General features: G+C 42.9%; 1 protein-coding gene across 2 annotated transcripts in view; it reads left to right on the plus strand.

The window, feature by feature from the left end:
* PPM1H (protein phosphatase, Mg2+/Mn2+ dependent 1H) overlaps positions 1 to 13099 on the plus strand; it is a 254361-nt gene that overhangs the window by 84043 nt on the left and 157219 nt on the right. For both annotated transcript variants that reach the window (XM_087869003.1, XM_045789684.2), the window contains exon 2: positions 9671 to 9836. In XM_087869003.1, coding sequence (XP_087725129.1) covers positions 9671 to 9836 — 166 coding nt within the window. The remainder of the gene's footprint in view (positions 1 to 9670; positions 9837 to 13099) is intronic.

Raw genomic sequence — 13099 nt, forward strand, 5'->3', positions numbered from 1 at the left:
GTTTATCCCTGAGCAAGGGAAAAGCCAAGATTGTATCAAGTTTTTGAGGAAACGGCTGATTAAAAAGTTATGTATTTTATTTGATGTCTGTTGAGATTAGAGTATTTTTATCTTTTGGTTTCATTTTGTCAATTTCAGCCTTTTTGAAATTCACGTTTTTAAGTTACACATTTGAGATTAACTTTCATTTTGTTTTGAAAAAAATACATTTCTCTGATATTTTTGTTAGTTCTGATATATCTGGTAAATAAATAAAGGAAACCTTATCTTTAGAAATAGTAGCTCCAAGCACATTGCTTTTTTTTTCTTTAATTGCCAACAGAAACTTATGCTGGCTTTATTTAATGCAAAATCTCCAAACCTGATGTCCGTTTGGGTAGGTTTTATTTTCCTTTCACTTGACCCCAACCGAGCGGCACTGTGGCCTTGAGTGCGAATTGCTCCAGCATCGGACAACATGCAGACTTCCTTATTTAAATGCGGAAGTTGGACTTCGGTGATATTAATGGTTTTGCCAAAAAGACCTGGCGAATAATTGAAGGGAAATGCCCAACAGAAGCTTTCTGGTTTTTATCTTGGCTCTGTTGAAAGTTCGTTTCTAAATAGCCAATAGGAAGAGGAAAACATTGATAAGTATGTGGGGAGATCTGTGTGACAACACCCTAGCTGCTTTTGAGCTTGAGTGTTTGTCCTTTAATCTTCAGTTATTTCGTTATATTGGTGAGAAGCTAGTGATGGCCCCCAAATGCTAGCTGCAAAGTATATCCAAAGCTAATGTTATTAATAACACCAAGATGCACATTAAGTTCTGTCCAAATTGATAGCTCTCTTCTCTGCTTCACTTCTGTATTACATGTAATAATGCAAAATTGTCAGTATTCGACTGTTTTTGACCTACAACAATTTTAGACCATTCAGTCGAATAGTTAATTAAGTTCAGGAGTCAGCACACATTTTCTGTAAAAGTAGAGATAGTAAATAATATATATAGGCTTTGCAGGCAGTCTCTGTCGAAACTATGAACTGCCATTGTACCGGGGAAGTCACGATTAACAATACGTAAATGAATGAACATGGGTGTATTCCAGTAAAACAGTAAAACTATCGACACTGAGATTTGAACTCCGTATAATTTTCACAGGTCACAAAATATTCTTTCAATTTTTTCCCCCTCACATACATAAAAATGTAAAAACCATTCTTGGGGGCCATACAAAACAAGCAGTGGCCCGGGTTTGGCCCACGAACCATAGTTTGCTGACCCCTGGTTAGGTCAGTGTGGGCTGCCACAGCCTTTCTGATTTCTGGTACCAAGAATTTTCTGTGCACTGACCTTAAAGCAATTTTGTTATCTCCTCCCCCAGCACTCCCCAGCCGCACGCGGTGTTTCATCTTCTCCTCTCCGTTCATAACTGCTGCACCTCCTGTGCTCATTCTGCCGGTGGAACCTGAGAATGCTCCTCTTTGCGCTTTCTCCTCCCTGACCCATGTCCAACAGGTCTTCCTGGGAATTCTCGGTTCTTTCACCTCCTCTGAAACCCTCACTTCTCCCCAGTGCCAGTGCTTGATTCCTGGCCTCTTGGTCACCTGGACTATTATAAGAGACCCTGGCTGATCCTGTCGCCTTCGTCAGTCATCCTCTATAGACCAACCTCCATTAAGCCACTACTGTTATCTTCCTAAATAGTTTAGATCCTATGACTCCTTTGTTTAAACAATCTTAGATTCTCCCCATGGGTCATAAGCTCTGTACGATAAAGTTCCATAGAATTTCATGGTCTGGTTCTCTCGTAGCTCCCTCACCAAACCTAGACTCAGGCCACACCCAAACCCTCTTTATAAAGTTTGTATCACTCTCTGCTTTCACAGGCTGTTCCTCTGCCTGGAGAGCCTTTCCTTGTCTATTTTCTGATTGTCGATTTTCTCCTTCATTCCGTAAGGCTGAGCCCAGATGCCATGTCCTCTGATACTTTACCTGACTCTTGTTGCAGAGTTGTCTTTTCTGAATGCTCAGATCCCTGTGACACACACCTTGAGCATGGCATCAATCTGAGCAGACCATAGTTATTTGTAAGGAGGTCTCCCAACTACAGATGACTGCGGGCTCCGTGAGTGGAAACCACATCCCAGTCTTCTTGGTTCATCCCTATGTGGTTACACAGTGAATATTTTTAAAGTAATGGTTTCAGTCAGTATACTACGTATCTAATAATTTTCTTGGTTTACTTATGATGTCCCAGAGATCTGGATACAGGGTTGCAGAATCAAATGCCTTGGGTCCAGGCTGGTTACTTCAATGGCACAAGTAGAGTGAGGTCTGGGGTGAGCTAGGGAAAATATGTCCTACCTCTGTTGTTGCAGGAGACTGTGACAGGTGTATAACCTGACGTACTGTTTTTCAAGAGAAATAGGAAAATGAATATTTTAATGTAAAATCGCAATTTTTCAATATTGGCAACTAATTTGCTTTATTTTTTAAGATTTTATTTATTTGAGAGAGAGAGATAGCAAAAGAGAGAGAGTGCATGGGGGGGGGGGAAGCAGGCTCCCCTCTGAGCAGGGAGCCTGACTTGGGGCTCAATCCCAGGACTCCAGGATCATGATCATGACCTGAGTGGAAGGCAGACGCTTAACCGACTGAGCCACCCAGGCATGCCTACTGGTTCACTTTTTAAAAAAATATTTTGTGGGCAAAAATTTAAAAATGGTAACCTCTCTGGGGGCTGAATGTGGCTCTTGAGATCCCATAGCATCCCTGTATTGGTCGTATCCCTTCATGACGGACAGGACCTGGGAACCAGAGGTGTGAGGTTGCCTGATGGAGAAGATGTGCATGGATGTGCTCTTTTCCCACCTGTGTTTATCTTCCTTCTCAACCACCTGCCTCCTCCATGTGTTGGTATTTAGTCACCTTCCAAAAGGGGAGAGCCTAACACCCCAGAAAATTCCACTTCCTGACATCCCTTGTCCTCCCTTGTAACACCGGACCGACTGTTAACTGAATGGGCTGGGATGACCTCCTGTTCTCCCTCCTACCCAGAGGTGGCTGAAACTGTCTGGGAGAAGCCATTATTCTTGATGGACATCCTGCTGTTTTTGCTGATGGCTGTTATCAAAGGCTTAGCTTCCTGGTCAGAGCCATGGTTTTCTAGTATACCAAGAATGAGAGTTTATTAACTCCCTTGGAGCTAGGAATTAAGTTGTCCTTTTATTCCAGCTTACTTGGGAGGTCAGTAACCACTTCAGAGAGTCACACGAAACATTGCCTAGGAGGTTACTTAGAAAAGAGAATTTTAATCATCGATAGTTTATGTGTATGGTCTTCCATAAATGATTCATTTCCATTCCCTCCCCCTACAGCCTTTTGCTGCCTGCTTCTCAATTATATATGAATCAGCAATAGCTCACTTCACCTGATGGCCTTTATAAACTACTTCCTTCTTAGCCAGTGTAATCACTGCCTGCTCAGCAGTCGTAACACTAGTGTAAACTTCATAGCCTAAACTGTTCAGACCTTTATTTCTTTTAAAAACAAAGCAATATAATAATAAGAACCAAAACAACCAAGCCAGATTCTGTATTTGGTCTTCTTCTGTGGGATCTGAGACCTGAGCTTTTCAATCCGGGAGCCTGGGGATCCAGAAATGGCATCTGTGGGCAGGTCTGGATGGGAATCTAGAAACAGCACCGTCCCGAATCTGTGAGAGCCTTCCTGTGTACAGAGCACTGTCGCATGCGGCTTCATTGTTGCAATAATTTTGAGAAGAGGGCTCAGAGGAGCAGATGTCCTTGCTCAAGGTCCCTGTTCTGGGAAGTGTCATGCGATGCCACTTGAAGGCTCTGGATGTGTGGAGGTGGCCATGTGTCCTTGAGGCAGGCAGAGGTATACTAAAGGGGAGGGAGGGGGAAGAGTCTCCTCAGACTTTCACAACTGCATAAAGTCCCTCGGGCCCAACAGAAGAAAGAGCTAACTTTGTATTGGATCTAATATTAATAAATAATATATACGGAGTACCAGACACTGTTAAATACTTTCCATGCTGGGGCATTTAATTCTCATGCTCTGCTCTGATCAGAGAGGACTATTATCCCCATTTTAAAGAGAGAAAGTTACTTGCCGAAGAACACACAGCTAGGACTAGTAATTAGCAGTGACCAGGTTTGGACTAGGTCTGTCTAACCATTGTCCCTGTTGTGACGTGTCAGGAGCGTATGGTAGGGGAGGAGGTTGGTGAGGAAGAAGTTGACAGCCATCACGTAAAATGATGCCTGGAATCCTTCAAAGAAAATGTCAGCTGGGACTCTGCTCTGTTGATTGTCTTTGTAAATCCTTTTGAGAATGGTTCTACTGCTTGTTCTCTGGGCCTGTGTCCTTTGTGACAGGGCTCAGTGCTGGAGTATACTTGAGAGTACTTACTTGTCTGAATTTAGTAATAGGGACCTGTTCTCTGTGTCATATTATCAGATAAGTGTCCTTGTAGTCAAAATTTTGAGCAGATGGTAAGGCAGATAACTTGATAGTTTGACAGCTGTAATTAAAACCAGGACTTTAAAGCTGAAATACATATATATAATGACAGGGGCACAGAATGAATCGTTTGCTCCTTTTAAATAGGTTTTGCTGTAGCTGTGGTCTCGTGGTCACATTCATGCCTGGTCCTCAGGTCATAGCTTCAAGCTGTATCTGATACATGCATAGGATTCCTGACTTCCAAGTCCTTCAAATGCTGTGTGTACCTGTTTTTACAAGAGGGAGAAATCTAGGTGTTTTGGTACAATGGAAGGTAGACGAAGTCCTAAAATGAATTTAACTTCATCACATGTCTCTTTCCTGGGGCTAATGTGCCATGGTCGTCTAGGAGATGAAAGAACGGACTTCATATGGAGGAGACAGTAGCTGTTCTTCGCATTCATCCTCCAACAATTCTCCCACCTGAATTTTAATCAGAACTTCAAATTTTTCCAATTCTTTATCGATGACCAGAAGTCCCCCCCCCCAACACACACATAACTTAGCAACTCCTAGAATTTAATCCACGAAGTAGTGCTCAAGAACTGAGGTTTGTAGAAGTTAAGTAGGTTGGCTGAACACTTCGCTATCCACTAGCTGTGATTTAACCTTTAAAAAGAACAGCAGTGGCGGCTAACTCACAGAGCTGACAAGAGGCTTAAGTGAGTTAATTACTGCATGTAAAATGCTAACAACAGTCCTGGCACGTAGTTCATTCTCAACAAATGTAAGGTACTGTTATTACTCCACGTCTCGGAAGTTGCAGAATTGATTTCTGGTTTTCGTTCACTCATTCAGCAAATATTTGTTGAGCACCTGCTGTGTGCCGTGTCCTGGGGAGAGAGCCCATGTTCTTAATTGCTATGCTTTATTGCCTCCAGTTCAATTCCAAGGGAGTTAGTTTCCCTCTTTGTAGGCAGTTGGAAAATAATGCTAAGATAAAGAATGCACATCTTCATGCCGGAGCAGAAGATAAGAAGCGAGTGTAGCCACTGATACAGCTGCTTAGATTAAATAAAATGATTGAATCTATTAATAGTGTGATCCCTCTGTGCTCGGGGAAACAGTGTTTCTCAGTTTACTTTTAGAGGAATTAAAGGTTTCATTTACGTTTTGTAAACAGATCATTTGCCTTTGAAGAACAAAATAAAATATTTAAGTTGATAGAGGCCGAGCTTTTTAAAGCCAAAGTAAGTTGAGAAAAAAACCAGGTCTTTCTACTAAAGCTGGAATAAGGAATTTGAAATAATATACAGTATGGGACAAGAATTGTGTTGCTGTTGTTGTTGTTGTTTTTTAAAGGCAATGGCTTTAAATTAATGTGACTTCAACATCTGAACAATAATCAGATATCTGACCAAACAGGCTTTCCGGGTTGGGGCTGCTGTCTTCCCACCAGGGCGACATTTCTGACTTTTTGATATTTCATTAGTGTCATTCACAAGCAGTATTCAACGTGAAATGGCAAAGTAAGGCCACCAGGGATTGTTCTGTCACAGTTCTCTGGCTTTGATGAGTCATTGCAGTACAACCCTCTGAACCAAGTGCCGATAAGAATAGATACACAATAGGAAAATAAAACAACTGAGAGCTAAAGCAGAAATTGCTGGGAGCTCAGAAGTGTGTTCACGGCCCTGCTGTATTTAGCTGCGTGACCTTGTGCGTGTCAGAGTCCTCCAGGGCCCCAGGCTGCTCGTGCATGAAAGAAAGTTTCTAAGGTTTCTTGCTGAAGTTAGGTCAACTTTGGAGTTTAATATCCACTGAGAGAGAGAGGAGGTAAAGCCCTTTCAGGTGACGGCAATTCAGGATTTATGTAATTATAGTAGCTTTGTTGACTGGTGGAAAACAGCGGTGGCCGATGAGTCAGCCTGGCATGTAGCTATTGGAGACCAGTGATGCTTTTTTTGTTACAAAAAGACTTGACTACAGCATAAGTTTAGGTGCCAGCGGTCAGGGTGATGCCAAGTTCTGGAAATAGCAGCTAGGATGTTGTACAGCGTAGGGAGGGGACGGTTGTCACGAATTGCTTCTCCCAGCCAAACCTCCACTTCCGCTTTCCGTAGGGAAGACGTGCATGTGAGAGGCATGGGGAGTGTATCATCCCCAGCCAGCCGGCAGCCCCCCCTCACATGTTGCTTGGGAAGTCACTGCCGGGGACTGAGAAGAGGCAATGTGGTGTTTCAAACCTCCTTCATCTGGCCTGGATTGGTTCTCCAGGGGTAGATGCAAGAGGGAGACTCCAGACAAACACGTGTTTTCTGCCAGCCACAGACCGAGGGACCACATGTGGATGCCTGTCAGGACTGGCAGATCTGAACCATCCATCCCTCATCCTCCCTCTGGGCTCTTGCTCCACTAGTTACAGAAGAGGGAGCGTGTTCCCATTTCTGTCAGGCCTGGTACTGAGCTCCCTACTCTGCTTGTTCAGCCTGGCCCACCACAGCCGGTGCAAAGTCCCCGAGTGTAATAGGAAGAGGTTGGGTTGTGTTGGGTGGGGGGGTCATTCCGCATCCTAGCTGCACCACTTCCTGGCTGTGAAACCTGGAGTGATTGATTTAGCCTAGGTGGTAAGTGTGGTAGTGTTAACCGTCTCCATGCAGGTAGCCACACGGTAACTTAAACCATAGGACATTACATTTTAACTTAAACCATGTGAAAATATTGCCTCCTTGAAGGAGAGAGAGTGAAGGTGGGGCAGAAAACTAGGCCTTGGGGCGCCTGGGTGGCACAGCGGTTAAGCGTCTGCCTTCGGCTCAGGGCGTGATCCCGGCGTTATGGGATCGAGCCCCACATCAGGCTCCTCCGCTATGAGCCTGCTTCTTCCTCTCCCACTCCCCCTGCTTGTGTTCCCTCTCTCGCTGGCTGTCTCTATCTCTGTCGAATAAATAAATAAAATCTTTAAAAAAAAAAAAGAAAAAAGAAAACTAGGCCTTGATCTCTCCCCACCTCATCCCTCCATCAGCAAGAGTGTGTCATTAACACAAGAGGCAGATTTGACCTCACGGAGGTCACAAGGCTCCCCACCTCCCTGCACAGGCCCCTAGGACAATGAGTTTCAAACGCTGTACGCAGCAATCTACTTTTTAAAAATCTTGCACAGAAATGTAATATGGAAAATAAGCAAAAGTAGGCTTTTGTGTATAAATATATGCTTAAGTTGAAATTTATAATAAACCCAGTAAGGATTATGCAGCAGCTTTAATTAACCAAAAAATTTCAAATAAGGGCAATAATAGATGACAGGTATGGTCTTTTTCATATAACATATAGATAAGTAATTGCAAATGATATATTTTTTTAAAAAATTTCTCCTTCCAATCAAGTGATACCAGTCAAAGAGAAAAGATAGAAGGCATATTATGCCAAAGCTCCCTGAAATATAGACCATGAACATTTCTGTGTTCACATGTAACAGATGGGAATGAACCTCTGAATTATTGCTTTTTTCCCCCAAAATTTTTTAAAATACATTAAAAAAAATAAATTTAAAGTAGATGTTAAGGGGCATCTGGGTGGCTCAGTCGGTTAAGTGTCTGCCTTTCGACTCAGGTCATAATCTCAGGGTCCTGGGATGGAGCCCTGCATCATCGGGCTCCCTCCTTAGCCCGGAGTCTGCTTCTCCTTATCCCTCTGCCCTTCCCCCCGGGCTCGTGTGTGCCCCCTCTTCTCTCTCTCATTCGCTCTGGGAAATAAAATCCTTAAGAAAAATGAAGCAAATGTTAAGACATCTGAAACATGCCCATACACTCCCAAGGTTTGGCAGAAGAATGCTTGAAACATCCTCCCTTAGATCTTGGGCCACTTGGATCCCCATGTGCTTTCTGTTTTCTGTTCAATTGTGGTGAGTATGCATTGGCTCATGGAAATCTACACAGTTTTCAATACCGAGAGCTGTTTGATATTAAAAACGGTTAAATTTGGATAACGTCTGCTGTCTGATTAACAATATTTCATCAGTGTCAGTTGCTTGTTGTGATATTTACTGTGGGGATGTCAAATAATACAGTTGGGGGAAGGGTGCATGAAACTCTCTGCACTGTTTTTGCAATTTAATGAGTCTATTATTATCTCAGAATTCAAAAGTAAAAAAAAATTATTTGAAAAGGATTATCTTCTACTTAGGAGGGAGTACAAGCCGCTTGACAAGAGTGGTGTACACATCACGCTTACAGAGTGGATTTCCAGATTTCCAGCTATCGTGCCTTGAAACAACAACAACAAAAATCTTTTCTTTCCTTGCCACTGAGTTCTGTTCTCCACCCCTCCACACTCGTTCTATCACCTACTGTGACACTGTTAAAATTTTGAAAAGAAAACACAGCCAATGGCAAATTAAAGAGAGCTCTCTCTTTTGGGAAATCTATTTTAGCTGCTAATTAATTACTTAATAAGAAAATGATGGTGAAACCCAAGAGTTCACCTGCAGTCACCTGATACAGAAGAGGTAGATGAATGATGTGGCGTGTTCTTCTAAGGCGTTCCTGTGCCGATAACATTTAGCAATTAAGCCAAAGCATTATCAACATGCTATAGTATCAAAGGCTCACATATCCAAATTAGAGCGCCCTGTAGCCTAGTGTAATTGGGCAATGTCATGAATATTATTCTAGGGGAGAAAAAATGAAGGATTAAAGATAATTTAAAAAGAACACACCTTTGATGCACTCACTTCTCTGTGAGTAAAGTCAAAGTGGGCACGGCGGTAGTGAAATGTGGCTCTCTGTTCTCTTGGATTTTACAATGTGCTGTAAATTACCGCACTGCCTTGTTCTTTGGTAAGACTGATGGGGGGTTTGCTCTTTATCAGCAGAATCCCCCCAGCCTGCCCATCAATCTTCAAGGTAATCGCCAAAAGAGTGATTGTCTCCTGTGTTTGGACCAAAATGGGTTGGTGGGGTTGCTCACACCTGTCAGACACCTGGAAAGGTGAGCTGGGCTCACCTGGTGTTTTAGGAAATGCTTTAATATGTACTAATATAATTCCATTTTAGAAAAATTCGTTTACTCGGGAACATAAAATACCAAGAGCACGGGGTCCTATGCACTAGGTAGGACTTTAGTTTTGTGCCAGTTGTGGAGACTGCCTGGGCTGACCCTTGAGACTGAGCTCTGAGCTTCCCAGAACTCACCGTCTGACCACTCTCCTGGCTTCTTCTGCAGGGTTATCAATGCCGGGAAGAGCACACATAATGAAGACCAAGCCAGCTGTGAGGTCCTCACTGTGAAGAAGAAAGCAGGGGCCATTACCTCAACCCCGAACAGGAACTCGGCTAAGCGACGGTCCTCCCTTCCCAATGGGGAGGGGCTGCAGCTGAAGGAGAACTCGGTAAGACCCTCCTTCACCCCCAGGTCTCAGGTGAGAGGCACAGGGGCACTTGGGCCCCCGGTGAGGTGCTAGAGCTGAATCCCGTCTGTAATGGGAGAGAGAAAAGCAATGTGCCCAGAGTCAGTGGAGCGGCCTGTCTGTACTCAGGGTATCACGCAGTCAAAACTGGAGGTGACGCATGTGTGAAGAGCTGGTGTTTATTAGGTTCTTATAACCTAACCCATATCATATATAGGTTTTGTTGAGATACTATATATATATATATGTTTATTATTGTTTGGTGGTTGTACAGGAGTCACTGTAAGATTTTTGTGAAGGAGATGGTCTCCGGAAGCTTCTCTCGAAGTAAGGAAGGAACACTCACCGTTGGCTTACAGTCCTGCCATGGCGTTGCCCCTTTCTTCCACTTGCCTGTCTGTTCGAGTTGTCCAGTGGGAGCCTCTGCCTGATGTCTTCCAAATTAATCCTTGTTTCCACTTGGCCCAAAACGCCCTTGCATCCCATGGGGCAGCCCTGCAGGCTGAATGCCCTGTTGACAAACCACAAAGCTTTTCTTCTCTCTTCAGTTTCTGGAGAAGAAAGCAGACATCCTCAGAAAGTTCTGAAGAAACACTCAGAAAAGTATAGGGACTAATCGGTACTCTGGCCACCAGCAGATTGGTTAGCTTACAGAAAACAAACATTGAATGAGATGATCCAAATGTGACTTTTTATTCTAATAATCTTGAGGATATTTTTGTATATACATTTTTATAGAATTGTAAAGGACCTAGAAATCTTTTCTCAGTGTAAGAAATAGTATCTCATTGCATTTATGCACAGGGACTAAGACCACTGATTTATTTTGTTCGTACTAGTTCAGCTTAGAAACACAGTGACCTGTGGAGACTCACAGTTGCACTTGTGTTCAAGGCTGAAGGAAGCGCTGACTGGGCTTTTCCCAAAGAGCCGCGGTCAAGGACTCAGACGGGCGGTACAGACTCATAATGGTTAAGTGCACAGGCTCTGGGATAGCAGGCTTCAGAGCAATCCATCACAGTCCACCATTCATTAAACTAGTTAATCTTAGGATAGTTATTCTTTGAGCCTTAGTTCCCTAGAAAAAGGAATAATAATAGTTACTCTTACCAGGTGTAGTAGGAAAAGAATGGTTGGAAGTATGACATCCGTTGTCCATGGAAATGTTGAGCCACTGTCTTAATTAATAAATTAATAAATCCTTGATAAATGTGAGCAGTTGTTATTCTAAAGTCAGTCCCACTTTCGGGATTCTCTGTGGATAATGTCCACTGAATTTTGTATCTTTATCCATTTGTAAATGAGAGATCACACAATTTTCCTTCATGCCTATTTGACAGGATTGTTTCAAGGACTGTGTTATTAGGGAAAAGGGCTCAGAGCATGTGAGCTATTGATGATAATTAAATCTGGGTGCTAGTGACTTCATGTTGCTCTTTGCCCTGATAGCTCTCCCCTGCCACCGGATGTGAAGTGATTTCTGTAAAAATTAGTCAGCATTGACATTTGGCCCAAGTCCAGTTGATGTCATTTTTCCTTGTTGCTAAGTTCCTCCTACAAGTAAGGCCAGGAGTAACTTTTTAACGTCCTTGTTTAACAACAGTGAAACCAGGGGTACCTCGGTGGCTCAGTCAGTTAAGTGTCTGCCTCTTGGTTTTGGCTCAGGTCATGATCTCAGGGTCTTTAGATCGAGCCCCGAGTCGGGCTCCCCACTGAGCATAGAGCCTGCCTAAGATTCTCCCTCTCCAGGGCGCTTGGGTGGCTCAGTTAGTTAAGTGTCTGCCTTCGGCTCAGGTCATGATCCCAGGGTCCTGGGACTGAGCCCCGTGTGGGCTCCCTGCTTAGTGGGAAGTCTCCTTCTCCCTCTGCCCCTCACCACCCCCTCTCTTTCTCTTGCTGTCTCTCAAATAAATACATTTTTAAAAATCTCAAAAAAAAAAAAAAAAGATTCTCCCTTCCCTCTTCCCCTTGAGGCCCCACCCCCTCTTATAAATAAATGAATAAATCTTAAAAAAAAAAAAAGAACAGTGAAACCAGTGCCTAAGTCCTTTAGCATGGAGCCGTGACTCTCCCCTGTGATCGTTCTGATTCTCTGTGGGGTCCTTGTTCCAGGAGGCAGCAAGGAGGTGCCAAGCAGAGTGGACACATCCCACCCCTCCGTTTCCTGCTTCAGCTGCGGCTACCTCCCTTTTATCTGCCTTACATATTAGGCTTTTTATTAGAGTTTAAGGCAAGAGCTGTGCTGCCTCTTTTCAATTGTGGGAAATTATACATAACATACAATTTACCATTTTAACCAATTTAACCATCACACACATTGTTACCATTACTGCCATCCTTCTCCAGAACTTTTTCTGAAATTGAAACTCTGTACCTATGAAACCCTAACCCCCGTTAGTCCCTACCCCCAGCCCCTGGCAGTTACTATTCTACTTTTCGTCTCTATGAATTTGACTACTCTAGGTACCTCATATAAGTGGAATCATACGATATTTGTCATTTTGTGTCTGGTTTATTTCACTTATAATGTCTTCAGGGTTCATCCATGTTGTAAAATGTGTCAGATTTCATTCTTTATTAAGACTAATATTCCATTGTTACATGTACACATTATTGTATCAGTTTGTCCATCGATGGACACTTCTGTCTTCTGACTATAGTGAATAATATTGCTATAAACATGGTCTACAGATATCTGTCAGTCCCTGTTTTTGATTCTTTTGGATTTGTGGCCAGAGTGGAATTGCTGAATGATATGGTAATTCTGTTTAATTTTTTGCAGAACTGCCAAACTGTTTTCTACAGCAGCTGCGTCATTTTCCGTTATGACCAGCAATGCACAGAGTTCCAGTTTCTCCCCATTCTTGCCAACACTTGTTGATTTCTGGTGTCTGTTTTTTTTGTTTGTTTGTTGCGTTTTGTTGCATTTTGTTTTGTTTTGTTTTTTTAAGTAGCCATCCTAATGGATGTGAAGTGGTATCTCACTGTGGTTTTGTATTTCCCTAATGATTAGTAATGTGGAACATCTTTTTATGTGCTTATTGGCCAGATATATCTTCTTAAAAGAAACATCAAGTGTTCTTTATCCAATATTTATTTATTCTATATTAGAGCCCTTTGCCCGTTTTTAAATCAGGCGGTCTGTTAGGTTGTTGTTTGCACTACTTTTTAAAAGCTCGAAAAGCATGACTTGCTGTGCCAGGTAAACCCGTGAGCCCTCGTGTGTATCAGGAACTAGATACTGA

Source organism: Ursus americanus, chromosome 17 (genome assembly GCF_024610735.1).
Source record: "Ursus americanus isolate L20-20 chromosome 17, mUrsAme1.1.p, whole genome shotgun sequence".
Lineage (NCBI taxonomy): Eukaryota > Metazoa > Chordata > Mammalia > Carnivora > Ursidae > Ursus > Ursus americanus.